Source organism: Chelmon rostratus, chromosome 6 (genome assembly GCF_017976325.1).
Source record: "Chelmon rostratus isolate fCheRos1 chromosome 6, fCheRos1.pri, whole genome shotgun sequence".
NCBI classification, from domain to species: domain Eukaryota; kingdom Metazoa; phylum Chordata; class Actinopteri; order Chaetodontiformes; family Chaetodontidae; genus Chelmon; species Chelmon rostratus.
This window is the reverse complement of record NC_055663.1, coordinates 14,363,513-14,380,960: the sequence shown is the minus strand read 5'-3', so window position 1 is coordinate 14,380,960 and position 17,448 is coordinate 14,363,513. Positions and strand designations below refer to the sequence as shown.

Genomic DNA, 17,448 nt, shown 5'->3' with positions numbered 1-17,448 from the left:
CTGTTTCTCTCTCCACTGTGTTTCCAGCTTTTCCTAGTGTCCAATGGAGGCAAGTTCATGAAGAAGACCCTGATAGGGGAAGCCTACATCTGGCTGGATAAGGTGGACATGAGGAAGAGAGTGGTCAGCTGGCACAAGCTGTTCGTCAGCTCCACTCAGACCAACCCCTGAACAACCAAGATGCAGATGCGATAGTTCAACGAAAGGTGAAGCCATAACGTAAAAGTACAGAGATCCGGTTAGACAAAAAGATGAACAAGAGAAAAAAAAATCAAGGAGAGGACGTGAAAAGATCCATTTAATACCTCCATTCTTCCTTTACTTCCTCAGTTCATAAGTTCTAAGAAGGAGGGTATTATGTGCTAATACCATAACAACTGTATCAGTCCAACACTGCCAGCACACATGTCCACCTCCTCCCATGTCGGGTCTCTGCCGGCTGTGGACTTTGCTCGTAGGACGCAAACATGCAAATGCCACAGCAGGCACTGAAAGAGACTAAGCAGCAATATGGCTTTGAGAGCAGTGATGTCTTTCTTACCATAGTTCCAATTCCATGACTTTGTTGTTTTGGTGCTGTGCAACTGAGCTAACATATCTATCAGAGGGAAAGGCGAAAAAAAAAGTGAATTTGACTTCTTTATCAGAGTCATCAGCTGAATTCGTGTTTTCTTCATATTGTTGTCATGCCCAATTGATGGTTGTGATGTGTGTGGACATCAGTTGTCTTTGAAACATTTGACGATGAAGGAATGCATCGTGTTTTTGTACAATAGTCTCTCAGTTTCGTGTAAAAAGAGAACAGCGTAACAGAGTCAAGACAGTCGACTTTTGCTATGAGATGAAGCTAAAATGTACAGCACTTCAGATTGTAGATATCACACATGCAGATTACAGAGCATATCAGAGAATCACATTGTACAGTGTGATGTTTATATAAAATACAAGATATCAGATGCAGAATATATCTAAATACAATATACAGAATAAGAGTTTTCTTGTCACTGTATATATAATAAAATACAGACATATTATCTCTGTTAGAGTGAGGCTGTGGGTGGCGCACTGACAATCCAGGAGGCTACTTTAGTCTATGGTGTAGGCAGTCTTAATAGTTGTTATGTGAATGTGGACCTACGTGAGCTCAAGGATGTTCATGACAAACAGCTCCTACGGTCGCCCGATCACACTGATGCACCATGGGATATTCAACAGGGCTGCGATAGAACCCGGTCGAGGTCAACATCCAGTGACATACTGCTGTTTCACTGGCATGCCATTGTGTAGGGCAGAGCAGAATAACACTAAAATGAACAGTGTGTTTGGAAGTCCAAAACACATGCTGTGTTGAATGTTACAAGCCAATTGTAGAGGACGACAAGAGTTTATCATATCTGTGTCATGTGTACAACATTTTTACTTCAAGGCTGACGTAGTTGCTCAGAGTATGCGAATATTCCTGTCTGTGTCGCCCATCACGTAATTACACTGTTGGAGAGACGTGTAATTCGCACAAGTCGTGTCAAAACCACATGCAGATCCGCAACTGTCATTGCTTCCATATGACAGCTCTGCTTTCCGTGTCCCCTGGTCTGAGTCTTACCGAAAAATAATTTCAAAATGAAGAAAAAAAACTCTTCTAACCAGTCAAATGTCGAGGTTCCTCCGTGTCTCCGGCTGTGCTGTAAAACTCACTTTGCTGTTTTGTGTCAGTGACTCCTGTTGCAACACAGTGAACCAGCCTCTTTCACTGCCTGTGACCAAAACACTCACTCAGGCCCACCATATTTAAGTCAGAAGAACACATGGGGCCAAGTCTCGGTTCTAAGGTGGAGCAGGTGACCGATGTGTTCATCTTGTGATGTTTGGCCGCCACATCTGCAGAATACAAAAAAAAAAAAAAAAGCACTATCAAGTGACCCTCAGAACTACTGTCAGTGCATTTAGGCATATCACAGGGCTGATGCAATATTTCTAAGAATTAAACAGAACAGAGGAAACAACAAACACACTTTAAGGAACAAGATGTCACTTAAATCTTATAGCAAAGGAAAACAAAAAAAAAAAAGAATATCATGAGGAAGGGAACGTGGCTGAGTTTTCAGATAATTATTTTGCTGTGCCAATCTTGATTTTTTTTAAATTCCAGACCCATTGGTTCTTAATTCTATGCAACATAGATGTGTTTGAATGCATTTGTTTTGTTTTTTTTCTTTTTTGGAACTAAATGTTATATCTGTGAACACATGGTTTAAATATGTCTTATAGAAAAATATCTTTAATTTGTACATCATTGAAAGAAAATATTAACTATATTGATTTTTTTACTGATTTAATATAACCTGATGTTAGCAGCTGCTAACATCCACATGGAGCTTGTGCACTTTATTATGACATTGTTGATTTTCCTTGTCTCATTTGAACTGTCATGGCATTGAAGATTATGTGTTTTGTGTTGCTGCACTGAAATGAACTGAATCATGGTGTATGTGGTGGCAGAAAATATTGTGGTGTGCATTTTGTATCTATGTGGCAAAAGAAAAACATGCATGGGTGGGGTTCCTACACACAATGCACAATCTGGGGAGGATTTACCTTACGACATCATGCTCATAGTCTACTTAACAGTCTGTGTACAAAGTACAGTAAATAAGACATATTCCCTCAATGCTCAGTCATGACTGTTTAACCCCTCGTGTTTCATTAGACTTCCCTCGAGCTAAATACTGTTTGTTCAGATCAGCTGTTGCCTGTAATTGTGAAACCATCCATTTGTTGTTGTTCTGAGGGGTGTGAATGTGACTCAAGTCCTTTGACATGTGTACATAAAGTGTTTATTTTCTACAAAGATTGAATGTTTATATTGTCTGAAGTTTGAGCATGTGAGTGTTGAAAAAAAAATCACAAAAGACTTATTGTACAGCAATGCGTGTCTATAGTTGTATAAGGGGAGTTGACTGTGTAATCAAACATGTGCTGTCAACTAATGACTATCTGTGCAACCACGTCCCGTACACGGCTGAAACAACACAAAGGGAAAAAAAAATCTATTCGACTTCAATAGCTGTCTGAGACTTTATGTTTTGGATGTTGCATGTTTTGTTGATGGTTTGTCAGTATATTTTGCCTACAGATTATGTTTAAAAAGAGACAGAATATGTATAGATTTATCTGTATGCTGACTGGAAAGAAATATGCTTGTAAAATTGTCTTGTTTTTCACTCTGTGTAAAAACAAAGAATTTACTGTTATGGTTTTGTGGTTGTACACAGGATGTGTTGAGATATGCAAATTGTGCTGTAAAAAATCAGCTGTTTCCCCTGAGTCTAAAGAATAAATATTAAGAAGAGCTATATTACACATGCAGAGTTGAGATTGATTTTGTTTTTCATTATAAAACTGAATTTTCAACGTTGTATGTTGACATTTGTTGCTCTTAAATGAGGACTAAGACATGAGCAGACATTTTGACTTGTCACAGTAGGAAAAACAACACAATAGTCTGGCACAGTGTCATTCTCGATACTACCACCAGATGGTGCCAGAGTAAAGCACATTGTGGCTCGCATTAAGGATGCATTTACAGTAACAAAGCAACCTGCAACATTTTATTCTTTTGAGCAGTTTGATAATGATTTGTTAATAAGGCCTGGTCAAGGGCATGTGCATTTCATTTGTGATCCTCTGCTCCCTGTGGACCCTGCCCTCCCACTCTGCAAACAGCTACTCACATGAGGAACACACAAGTTGACAATTATGTGACAACAACTATAAAAATGCAATGTGGAACTTGTGGAAGATTGAGCCCTGCTGCAAGTTTGTGGTGCCCCTGTGCTTAACATGGGCATCTTTTGAACATTTAACAATGAAGTATAGTAAAATATTTTAATCAGATAAGATTATTTATCCCTCATATCACCATCTCTGTCAGCTTTGAGTAAAAAGATCAAACATTCTGTGCACGACATGCTTTGCCTTTCTTTTGATTGAGTTTAAAGTCAGCACATGACTCCTGTTAAGTAGAAACTCAAAATTAAATGTCACAGATTTAAGTTCAGTTAAGTTATTCTTTATGAATCCCTGTAGGGAAATAAATTATCTGCATGCACAACAACATATTCATGCTTGATGCTTTATCTAGGTGAAATTTGAAGTCATGGCCACACTGAGACTGGGCTGCTCGACTATTGTAGAGAAGAGCTCTAAAATTAGTGGATGGTATCAGAGCAAAGAATGATACTCATAATAATAATAATAATACATCTCAGTTATTTCAGTTGGTAAAACCAACAAAATTCTTAAATCATTTTTACCCAGTGACTTCTTTGTCGTCTGCCTACTACAGCGCTATTAAGTTCTGTGGGCCTTAATGGCTGAAATGTGTAGGCATGTGCAATTAAATCGAGACCTGATATAAAAAATGAAGAACTAGTAAATCTGAATTAAGGATGAGCCAAAGTCAACAAAGTGTACAGCACCAGCCAAAAGTCTGGATACACCTTCTCATTCAATGTTTTTTCATTATTTGTATTATTTTCTACATGGTTAATGAATACTGAAGGCATCAAAACAACCGTCATGATTGACTGTCGTTTCTCTTCACTTTGTGTTGTTGTTACTACAGTCTTGGAATAGGGCTATATACGGTATACCAACACTACCTCTGCACAAAAAAAAACAACTGATTGTCTCAAACACATCAAGAACTTAAGAAAATCCACTAATCAACTTTCGACAATGCTAATGCTATAATACTAATAATACTTAAATACTAAATATTGACCATTAACCAGTGGTTAAATATTGAACTTAAAAATTAAATAAATCAAAGTGTTAAACAGAAATTTGCATACTGGAAGGGTGTCGAAGGACATGCAAAACAGACCTTTTTAGTAACTTTTGACTGCACCAACTGTGCAGTACAGACGTTGCTAATCTGAGGTTAGTTACTGATGTTCTTGTGTGTGTTGACTCTGGTAGTCACTCTAGTGTAGTTCAACATAACAACACTTTTGATACCAGCTTTCATTCATCCTACAGGACAGATTTACAGAAAATTAATGAAACTGCCCTGAAGTTAATTTGTTATTTTCATCAAAGACACCTTCCAGCGGTAAGGATGTCTCTTGTCCTGCTCATATTTTGTTTTGGCCACTGGCAGCTCGTTACGTGGCTGAACATTATTAAATTTGGATATACCTCCCCTTGGTTTATTAACTGTGGTAATGATCACACCGATCAATCTGGACACCCTGCCTCGAGATATCCCGCTTTTCTGCTTTCAAATATTAGATATTTTGAAATTTTCCTCATTACAAGATCAGTAGAAAGATAAGCATTCTATCGTGCTGAAATATATGCACAGGACTGAAAAAACAGGTGCAGTTTCTGACTTTATATCAAATATTTTATAGCTCTTGTATCTAAAACTATGCTCCAAACTGATGTGTCCCAGCGTGAAGCTGGTGTGAAGCTTTGTTCTGAAACAACTGATTCTTGTGCTTTTTATGAATGACCACCAGATGGCAGTGTGCTCTATCGGATAAACTCAACCATCACTGTACAGGATCATTTCTATTCAACCAGTCGTGCTTTTACACATTATTAAATTAGCATCAATGCCAAAGATGTCCATGTCCACCGATGGTTCTCTCCTATAAAGTCAAGGTTAGCCTATTAGGCTGATATCTAAAAAGGCTATTATGTGCTCATTCATTCTGTACACATTGATATGTTTAAACAATCATTGTTTATATTGTTTGGGAATAAGCACTTTATGTGGAGTGAAAAATGCAGAACTACTGGGCAAAGCAGGTCATTAGTCTTACATGTGAAGCAACTGCTACATTTTGAATTTTTGTTTATACAAGTGAAATTAATTTTGTAGGAGTTGATCATTTAAGTCATGCAACCATACAGACTTTGGATTATGTTGGTGCTGCCAGGTGCCTCAGACAGAGATGCAATGTATGTCTGTGTCTGTCTGGCAGATGCCATTAGTATTATTCTGTTATTCTGGTCTTTTACTTGAATCCATTTCTTACACTTAATGTAAGAAGAGGCATTAGTCTGACACTTCTTCCTGTTTGGGATATAATGTGAGATGTTCCAAATTAATAAGAAAAAAATAAAGTGAATGGAGCTGTCTGCAGAGGAGGCCTCCACCACTTCATCCACACCTCTTTTCGCTATTATGCCATTATGTTCCTCCGCCCTACGCAACCTCTTCAGTTCTCACCACTCACTTACTTTTCTCCACCCAATCAGCAGGTGCATCTGTTCCTCTGCTGGGGGAAATGAGTGTGACACAGGTTCAGCGAGAGAGAATGCCGAGAGGGTGGTGTGACGGGGAGTGAAGGGATGAGAACAGTGGAGAAAGTGGGGGGGGAAGAGCAACAGTGCAGCAGAGAGCGAGAGCAGACCGAGAGTTGTGGATGGGAGAGACAAAGAGAGCTGGGGGGTTGGGGGGTGGGGGTGGGGGGGTGATGGAGGAGGGGAGGGTGAGAGGACACGAGAGATGGTGTGTGGTTGCCAAGCAACGATTGATAACCAAATCCCCAAGCATCCTGCTTGTGCTGCCCTGCCCTCCCTCCAGGCCTGAATTACACACACACATGCACACACGCACATACACACACACACACACACACATACACATTAGGTTTATTTTCTCTTCTCGCTTTGTTATTCAATTATTCAATAAATTCAAAATCTATCAAAAAACATGATTTTAGATACTGCAGTGGTGCGGGAGCTCGAATTGTATGTATCATTTATACATTCGTGTTAGGATGCTCAGCACACAGCCACAAATTCAATCTTATAAAACAGGTGTGATTGATGGCACTGAGATTTATTGGGCTTTTACTGTACTTTGCTCCTAAGGTTTTACACTGTATGTGTGAAATCAATAGATCTGTCACATTGCTGTAGCACTGATTCCCATGTGGGACAGTTTCTCTGCTCACTGCCACTCATGCAACCAGTATGACTGATTGCAACGAGCAAAGATTGCGCTATCAAAGCCAGTAAATTCTCCCATCCCTGCAGGTTGTAGGAGTTGGCAGGTTGTAGGGCATTTTAAAGAGCCAGCCCTGCATCTGTATTCAGCGTGCAAGCGCTCGTGTGTGTGGTACCTGTAGTCAGACCCTCCTTTTAGCAGGTGTTTCTTTATAGAGGTAAGAAACGATTTGTTGCTTCCAACATGGAATGCTGTACACCTCGAGCGAAGGAAAAAATAGGCTTTTTGATGCTTGTTGGACCCAAACAAGCAGCAGAGCTGCTGTTGGGATTTAACAGAGATGTTTATGCTCCTGTTATCATTTAGACTACAAGACTACAAGTATTTTTTTTTATAATATACAAAAACAGAGATAGTATAAATTGCATTAGAGCAAGTCACTACAGAGTGTCACAAGACAAAAGTAGCATATGTGAATTTCCTTTAGCTCGATTGAAAAGGGGGGGGGGCAACAGGGTGAGAGAGGGAGGGATAGAGAGAGAGGAGGAGAGAGAGGGGGAGAGTGTGTGTGTGTGTGTGTGTGTGAGACAGAGAGAGAGAGAGAGAGAGAGAGAGAGGAAGAGAGAGAGAGACTGAGATCTCCAGCTTCAGTACCTGTTAGAGCGCTGGATGGCCCGGTGATCAGATTAGAGGCGTCAGGGTTCGTTAATCTGTGAGGGAGCGACAGACTGCCACTCACGCCGCTCTGGCACACCGCTCCCATTCATCGGCGGCAAAAGGGGGGAGCGGAAAACACGTTTGGTGTTGACGCGCGTCGGGGAATTTCCCCCCCCCCCCCTTTTTTTTTTTTTTTTTTTTTTTTTTTTTTTCCAATGGATACCTGCAGGGTGCGAGCCTGGGTGCTTCTGGTCCTGTTATGGCAGGACGGGTCTTTGGCATCGCAGTTTCCGACGCAGCTCATGTAAGTATAGCCCCTATAATCCAATTTCGAGCAGGGAGCGTTGTGGTTTGCCGACTCCTTGTTTCAGGTGCTCGACGTTTGGAGACATTAAACGAGCCGCTCAAGGTGTGCAGGCTGTACAGTAGGTACGCGCTCGGGGGTGGGAGAGCGGGGCGGCCAGGTCGTTTCATTCATGCACCCGTGGTCGTTTTGGGGTAGCCGGTGCTCCAGCTCTCCTCTGGATGCTCCAGGCGGTGATTAATGTTGGTTACCGTAAGCGGCTGTTCGTCGCCGGTGCATGGCTGTGGCCACTGAGCGCCGCGACAGCTCCTCCGCGAAGTTGTTGAGGAGTTACCAGCGGCTTCTCCCGGCCCTCATCCTTTATTTAAAATAACAAAAATGCCCCTTGTTAGTCGTTAGAACAGAATCATGTTCTGCGTAACTAAGGCAAAACAACTCCATTAGTCAGATGGCCCTAAATATTTGAGGTAAGTAGGCCAAATTCCACACAAAGTTCTCATGATCCCCACTTCACATTCAGGATGTTTGCATCGTTAAACTGAACGCCTAATTCAGCACCCTGCAGCTTTGAATGCCCAACCAGTCATTTTGCGACCATATAAATTTGAGGTCTGTTCACATACTGTGTAATTAAAGAGCCTGAGTCACAGATGGAAAATCAGCATGGTGTGTTCACGGCGTTAAACAAAACTTCAACAGCGTCAGAAAAGTTACCTGTGGTGTGAGCCTTAAAAGATCCGTCCATCCCCATGAGAATCATAACAGGTTTTAGTCCTGTGTTTAGAGTTTGTTTTTTTTTTTTCAAGGGGCTGCATTGTTTACAATTACCACAAATAACCAGAAACAAATACTCCTACACTTAATTTTATTCATTTAAATCGGATATCTCTTGAGATACACGACCTCTTTTACAGCAGAGGTCATAGTGCTGCTCGGAGCAAAGAGTGAAAATTCACGTGTTTGTTCAGTTACCTACTGAATTTTATCACATAAAATAAGCATTTTATGGCCACACAGTATTTGACAGAACAAATATTTGTGCATCTGAAGGGTGGAAGCAGAGAAGAAAACTCAACAGCCAACGTCTGCTTGAGTTTAAAGTCAACTCCGTTGGGTGCTTACTTCTTCACAAAATCATCTTGCAGGTGAAACTGATTGAGACTGTGTATAAAATTAAAAACAAAAGAAGAAAACATTTGCCAACGACACATTTCAGCCACTCTGCTCAAGTATATGTGTCAACTTGAAGATCTCAAATGATTCTTTCGCCATTAAGTGCTAAAAAGAAGCTGCAGGTCCCGGCATCCATTCATATTGCACGTTGCACTTTAAATTGATGGCGTGCCTTGCGTTTGCTATGGTAATGGGGACCATGCAGCATCACCATCTTTATATTTCCATGGCCTCTCTTCTTTTCTGAGTGGTTGTTGAATTCAGTCTCCATTAGAGGCAGGGGAGGTTGTGGAGGGGTCTTCTTTTGAATGCTCTGCAGAGGAAAAACCACAGCCTGGATACCAAAGAGTCCATCTTGTACATTACTGCTGTAGTCCGAAAAAAAAAAAAAAATGTCCCTGATCTTACTGTGGAGCGTATCGGTGAAATAACACGCAGTTAACATAAATCGAATCTGCAAATATACACGATTGTTTCCATTTTCATTCCTGTGTGTCCATCTGCCTAGATGCCACCATAAGGATACGAGAGGAATATGGTGTCTAATCATGGCTTCTGTTTGGAGTGGGCAGGATGATGAGCTGCAATAGTGTATGAACATAGCCATGAGCCAAAATAAATTCAAAACTGAATACAACACTCCATTCATCAAGTGCACTCTCCTGGATTACACTGATCAAATGGAGAGAGAGAGAGAGAGAGAGAGAGAGAGAGAGAGAATACTCATTATGTAAAGGCAATTTTGCAAACTGTAACCAGCTGGTTTCATGCCTCTTTATGATCCTAAATAGCTCTGCTGTACAGGTAAATGCTCTGGAGAAGAAACATTTTGTACCACCTTGAATGAAGTAAATAAAAAGAAGAATGGTACAAACACCATCTCATGTGGGATTTTTCGTGTTTGTAACAATAAACCAGCGTTGGCTGTTCCAGAAATAGTTCATAACGAGATCACAAAAAAAAACAAAAAAACAAAAACAAATTGCAAATCTGAGCTGATAATTGTTGCAGGAAAGACAGAGGTTGCTGGGATGGTCAGAGATTGATCCTCCACATAGGAAGGTACTCTTTATTATCTGGGCCAGGCTGGAGAAGGAGTGAATTGGCCTCTTGGGTCTTGTGTTTAGGCCACAGAGCGTGAGCGCAGCACCCCGGGTTGTTTTGGTGCATTACTGTTGGTGTTTCCATGCCTCATTCCTCTCTGCTGTCTGGACCGGACCGCTTCTGTCTTTGCCTCTGTAATGATGTGTAATTAGACTGTAGTTTAACACAGCCGCCAATTGAGATACACACTATGGGCCAGCTCATTACTCTCTCTAGTGCCAAAGTGATGGTACCACAACATCTGTCTCTCTCTTTCTTGTATTGTCTCTCCGCCTCTCTTTCTGTTTTGCTCTCATTTGCTCTTCCTGTGTCTGAAAAACAATGTAGGGCAGCGTCTGACCCAGTTGCCATTTGCATGTGTGTTTGTGCGTGTGTGTGTGTGTTTAATTATCCAGCGTTGTACTAGAGGCTGCAGTAATCAAAGCCCAGCAACCAGAGCAGAAACATTTTGCTACCTCAGCTCAACAACAATGACTTTATTACTGTTAAAGCATGACATGTTGTTTTAGCCAGTGAAAAGAGCTTACATTCACGATAAAGTAATAGCATCACTGTACTTCACCTAATTTGTATCTGTATGTGAAGAGCTAAAATAAGATACATTGCTCTCTGGCAGGAGGAGATCTGACTTCACATATCGGTCATGATGGGTTGAGAGCAGGCCTCACCTAATGGCATTTATGAAGCACTGCCATTAGGCTAGGTTTGAGACCTCAAGGGATGGTTGGAAATGCATGATTTAAGGATGAGGCATTAACGTGCAGAGATTTTCCATGCCTATGGATAATGCAACTGGCGGTTAAAGGCCAATTTAACAAGAGGATTTGACTGCAAATATTCCTATAAAGCAACAGGTGTACGGCGTTGGGGATTGGTAGCATAACTTTCTATTTTATGGTCCTTTACTGTGTATAATGAGCCAAGTGTGCACTTTACAGTCACGACTTCTTTGTCAGACACACACACACACACACACACACGCACACAAGGCAAATACACATTGAAGGGATTCAGTATCATGAAAATTGGGCTATTCTGCAGATGAGACACTTTTATGAAGCCTTTGATATATGAAATATCCTAAATAGATTTTGAAAAGGGAAAAGAACAAGAAAAAAGTCCAGGTCGTCTATATTGGACATGCAGAAGAGCACACGCCCACATACTGCACCGCCTGAGTTGTCTCATCCATTTGTCAACACCTGAGAGTTTTTGTTATAGAGATTTACACTGGTAGCACTAGATTGCACAGAAGTTAAACTCTGGAGGGACGGTCCTCTGCTTCTCTGAATGTCAAGTCCCGAGAAGCACAAACACACACACACACACACACACACACACACACACACACATGCATGCACAAACACACACTCACACACATAAACTCTAACTCACAATTGACTTGTCAATGCTTCAGGCTTTGAGAGCTTAGGGGTCCAAGGTCCACTAAATTGCCTTACAATCAGTTTGCTGTTAGTAGATTTGGGGACAAAGGAAGGGTGGGGCGGAATAGAGGAGAGAAGAAGAGGGAATTTAAGAGGACAGAAGAGAGTGAAGGAAAGGTGAGAAGAGGAGGGACAGTTTCTTAATTGTAGCTACTCTGTAGCACAAATCATAGATAATTTGATTTATTGGCCAGGTATGTTCACATATAAGGAATCTGAATGGTTTTGCTCTCAAATGCATATTGGGTGTGCACATACAGCACCTGCATCCCCAACAGAATAAGAGGAAACTGTTATTTAACAGACTAAGCATAAGGTTAATGATAAAAAAAATGAAAGATGAAAAGTGTAAGTATGAGCAGTATTAGAGTGTGATTAGTGTAAAAAGTAGACTGCGACAATAACAACAACAGAGACCAATTAGTCACTAGTGGAAAATTAAATTTAATCAATCAAAACAATCTCACTGCAAGGTCTATGAAGCATCTATTCTGGAGCTTTTGATCACACCGTATCACATAATCTTCATCAGCAGATAGAATTTGCCGAAATGGACTTAAACATTTAAGTCTGAGAAATCCTCCAAATAAATGGGAAGTTGAACATCTACAAGTCCATGACGACCGGGCACACCCCGTCTGCTGATGAAGATCAGGTGACATGATCAAAAGCTCCAGAACTGCAACGTAATTAATCTTGGTGGTGAAATTGTTTTCTCAATGGCTGTTTGTTGCCAAGATGAGTTTGATATTCACTCAGTTTTGTTAACCCTTGCATCAGTCCCTTCTTCGTCACAATATTAGATTTATTTTCCTTTAATATTGATCGAGTAGTGTGTAATGTCACATTTTTCTAAGCGCTATAAACTGAAAATTTGCACTTGAATGCAGATAAATAAAAAAAAACAACAACAAAAAGCTCAATCGTTAGCTAAAACAGTTGCTCAATACTACTTGGACTACAAGCAGCCTACAAATGGAAACTAGAGTGCTTCTGATACCAAAATCTTGTCCCCTGCGCACAGATTCCACATTCATAGCCGGACATCGATGTTAATTTTCCTCTAACATCGATGCTGCTCTGCTAAGCCTCAGTCTGCAGTGTTGTCCACAACCCCTAAACCATCTAGCTTTGGGAATTAAGAAATATCAACTGAATTATAGCTGACCCTGCTCTAACATCTCCACCTACCTTCTCTTTTCCTAAACAATTTCACACTGTTTTATCCCCTCTGGAATATCCCGCTCTTGCAAAGTGTTTCATCTTTCTCCACAAGTGAACTTTCTCAGAATTTTCCCCATCCATTGAGGGTTTTGTTTCCCTGATGCATCTTTCTTTTCTGGCAGCTTGATCTTCTGTACCTTTCTTTCTTTATCTTGCCACCTCCCTCAGCTGCATCGAGCATCAGAGTAAATGTTTTGCATACTGTAACTCGCATCACACTCATTACACTGCTGCAATGACAATTTTAGGGAAATACTCTCTGGGTTGTTTTTCTATGTTTATTATACTTTGTATATGTGATTATAATGTCTCCTTGCCACCGGGGAGGGTCACAGCTGTGTCTGTGTTAGTGTGAATGGATGGCAATGAGAGCATCTGTATCCCATGCCAATCTGTTATCGCTGTCATGCAATATTAATGGCACTTTGTCAGTGTGCATGTGTATGTGTGTGCATGCATTGTAGCTTATATGGCGAATTAATGCGTCCACACGCACACGTATGCACAAGTACTTTGCTCCCACAAGCTTCTCATACCAGGTACGCCTCAAGATGAGCCTGATTATTCAAGTCACCGTGTAACTTAACGCATAATGTCTTTGGTCTTTGTCATTCTTCCCTCATATATCTCTATCCATGGCTCCTGTGTGCAGGCGGCATGGAGTGATTTACTATCTCAGTATATTATAATGCGAGAGCTTATTATGGTCTGACGAAGATGATTGGAGGAGGCTGAGAGGAAGGTGTAATCCAGTGTGTGGCACCAGCAGGCTGGACCCAATATACCTGGAGCTGTTTGATAAAGCACAGCTGTCCTGGCCACCTCCCACCTCTGGCCTGTCCACTCACATCACTGTCACTAGTCGCAACACTGGCTGACACTTACCTGATTGGTTGACTTCATGTTTGAACCCTCAGAAAGCAATCACATTGGCTGACAACCAATGACACGCATGTGATTGGGCAACATTGTGTTTGTTCCGCAGATGATCGGTTGACATTTTGCTTGACCTGCAGGTGTAATTCTCTTTTGGCTTCTTTGTTTTTACGCTGTGTGTCTAGATGGTCTTGTTAGATGATAGATGTAAGATAACTTCACTGACAGTTTAATTGCAGAAAGCGTCTGTGATGTCTCTTCTAAACTGGTTGCATCTGAGTTACAAGATTGGTTGTGTGCAACGCTTTGTCCCGCAGGATTAAAGAATGGGTTGATCAGATGCAGAAAGAGGTTGTCACCCTGGCAGACACAGCCACAGCTGGGAAGAGCCTCACACAGGTATAAACACCCACACATACACACACACACACATACACACACACACACATAAAGAAAGAAGATAATCCAATTTAACACGCTATGGACCCCCCACATATCATCATTAGATTTTTTTTTTTAATTAAATAAAACATACATTTCTGACACGAGTGTTTCTTAAAAGTGTGTGTGATTTTATACGTTCGCCTGTTTCTGTCCAGATTTTTCAGAGGAACCAACACCTGTACAGTGTGGAGCAAAACGACGCAGAGGAGCTGGTGGCCAGAGCCGCCACAAAAATTGAACAGCTGCTGCGGAAGAGGTCTGCTGCCTTGGAGGTAAGACTCACCCCGCTTAGAGGAACCTACTGTCAGTTCGTAATTTACGTTGATTCTAAAGCTGCACAGGATGAGAGCTTCATAACGAAAATAAGTCTCCCATCTGCTCCTCGTTATGACATTGTAGACTCGAATATGCACATTCTGTACTCTGCGGTGTGTGTGTCTGTGGTGAACCATGTGTTTCATCCACTTTTTGGTTCAGCCGTTGGCGATTGCGTTGAATCACGTGTCTCAGTTTGTAATGAAAAGCACAAGTTAGAAGAGACAAAGAAGTGCTTTAAAGATGTAGGTTTTTAACATTTGTGACATTTAATCAGACGCATTTGATTACTAAAACAAATAGAAGCATAGCGTTTCATGGCGAGTTCTCTGTTGAAATTAACAAGCCAAGAGCATTTAGCTTACATGGACAGATAGAAGAGGGTAAACAAAGAAAAGAGATTTAAACTCTGCACTGGAAAATATGCCTGTTCTCAGCAGTGAGACTTAAAAAAAAAAAAAAAAAAAAAAATCAGACCTGGATTGAACCCACAACACTGTGCCTGAGGGCTTTAGCTGCAGAGTAGTAAAGTTGGTGAGAAATGTTGTAATTCTGAAACATAGTCAAAATATAACGATGGAATACATCTTATATTCTGCATTTAGAGGACAAGTTTACCACCCCTTTGGACCAATTATTGCTATATTTAAAGTAAGTAAACAAAGTTGAGTTCACCTGAAAGCTCCTGCATTAACAAACTTATTAAAAATTACCAAAATCATATTTTTGGGATAAATTCTACATTATCCGTCTATAGGCCAAACTGAATCATAACAGAAAATAATACTTGTATAATTATAACTATGTAAACAAATAATTCACATGTTATTGCCCAAACCATGAAGTATCTCATTGCAGTTACACCACCATCTGGTCATTTACTTTAATTATTTGTCTGGCCGAGGTTTCGCACTAATTTTCCAAGTGATTGCTGTGAGTTTGGTCGAAATGATCCTTCAAATTGCGAAAGTCACTTTGAAAAACATTTTTAATCATTTTCTGGCAAACAGTCTCCCTGGTCCTCCTCCATACTAAAAGGCCTCCTGTGGGGGAAACAAATATTAGGAATTAGTCAAAATCAACCTCACTAAGTCTGGAGGCCTTAACATCATCGCGAGCCATTATCTGAAAGTCGTGGTCACTTTGTAACAGCACACTTAGATTTTGGTTGTGGGGTGACATGCGTAGAGCAGACCACGTAATTGGTCGTAATTGTGTGACTTTATGTGGATGATAGATATAGCTTGTACATGCAATAACAACAGTGGGTGAAGCATCCACACAAAAGAGTAGAAAGCAAGGGCTAAGATCTTTCTTCTGCAGGATCCAATGTGATAATGAGAGCTTTGACCCTGGGGATGTTCTCTCTTTCTCCCCCTCTCATCCCCCCTTTTCCTTTTTTTTTTTTTTTTTACTCAGAAGTGGGTCAGAGATGCTCATCTATATCACGTGTTTCAACTGTTTTTATACATTTAGAGGGAGTCAACAGCAGCCCTTACTCTGCCTTTATAAGGCATCACCATTGTTGTCTAATTTGTAATGGAGAGGGAGTATTTATGAATGTTCATAAACACATCTCCTGCCAAGTGTCTGTCTTGTGTATGTTAAGTAAACACCCTGGTCCTCTTATCATTTTTCCAAGCGCTGGTGCCATGAGATGCGTAAGCAGCAGGGAAAGAATTGGCTTCAGTGTGTGGTTTGCGGGGGTCGCGTGTTCATATAAATGTGTTTTAGTGTGTGTTAAGGGTAGGTGGTAGGAAGTGGGCTGGGGGTCAGCTAGCCGGATGCTGACAGTCCATCCAGCCTACGGACATCGATCACTTTTCACTCTTTATTGCTTCTTTGCGCCTCATCCTCTCCTAAAAGTAACCTCAAGGCACACTGATATTGAATTCTCTGTCCTGAGATGTATGGATGGGGAGGTAAATGGATGAATGGATGATGTGAATGAAAGGAAATTGCTTGGACGTGATTGATGCATGGAGAGATGGGCAGATGAGCAAAAGACGAGTGCACATCATGGCACAATGAGAGGAAAAAATGATGCTTTGAGCTTGGATTGTAAGAGGTTTCCTTTTTTGGGAGTCTTTGTAGGAGTTCTAGGGTACGCCACATAGCAGAGACAACAAACATCAGCTAACTCAGATCAGAACATACATACAGAGCTCCAGCAGATTTTGTAGTTGTGCTTTGAGCTGATTTTTGCCTACCAATCTGCAACGTTAAATTAAGGGGAAGAGAATCTTCATCGTAGCTGGGAGATCCTTTCTTGCTCAGCGGCTTTGATATAAGGTTGGGAGTGACTCTCAATGTCTACATAATTGGAGATAGCCCAAGGCGCTTGAGCCACTTTCACTTAGTTGTCAGCTGCTTTCAAACTTTCATCCTCCCTTTGCCTCGACGTCTTCCTCCCTTTCTTTCGTCCTTTGTGAATTTCCGTCTGTGATCTCTAACTCTGCATGATGGATGACCTTTGAAAGGCCACAGTTTACCTAGCCACAGGTGTGTGGAATAAGTGTGCGTCTATGTGGGTCCACTCGTGATTCCATAAATAAGCGTGTGGCAGAGTGTAACATGCATTATTAATGAGTACTTGGCTGCACACTGTAAGGAGAGATCGCTTTATCAAAGGTTTTACAATGTATACTGGGGTTTGATCTCAACAGGAACACACACTTACACACATTAGCACAGGAACAGGCGTGCTGACGGGGGTGCAGCCCCCCCTCCTGGCCAGAGAGAAACGCAATTTTATAAGAATTTTCACAATTTCTGTTCATGTGATGTGGATGCGGTGTGGATCTGTTGTGGATCTGAAAAATAGGGTCAGTTTGAAGGATGAACATGCAGTATATCTGGTTTCCTCAATAAGTGTCCTGATGTGACTGTGTTCCTTAAACTTCCTTAAAGCTTAGAGTTTAGAGGACCTGCTGGACATAACTGAC

General features: G+C 41.1%; 2 protein-coding genes across 3 annotated transcripts in view; both read left to right on the top strand.

The window, feature by feature from the left end:
- Positions 1-2,101, top strand: part of pclob (piccolo presynaptic cytomatrix protein b) — a 61,393-nt gene extending 59,292 nt beyond the window's left edge. The window contains exon 43 of the mRNA XM_041938643.1: positions 28-2,101. Within this exon, the coding sequence (XP_041794577.1) occupies positions 28-171 (144 nt within the window). The 3' untranslated portion in view covers positions 172-2,101. The remainder of the gene's footprint in view (positions 1-27) is intronic.
- Positions 2,102-7,833: 5,732 nt separating this feature from the next.
- Positions 7,834-17,448, top strand: part of LOC121607393 (voltage-dependent calcium channel subunit alpha-2/delta-1) — a 55,428-nt gene continuing 45,813 nt past the window's right edge. For both annotated transcript variants that reach the window (XM_041938146.1, XM_041938145.1), the window contains exons 1-3: positions 7,834-7,922; positions 14,062-14,143; positions 14,344-14,460. In XM_041938146.1, the coding sequence (XP_041794080.1) occupies positions 7,834-7,922; positions 14,062-14,143; positions 14,344-14,460 (288 nt within the window). The remainder of the gene's footprint in view (positions 7,923-14,061; positions 14,144-14,343; positions 14,461-17,448) is intronic.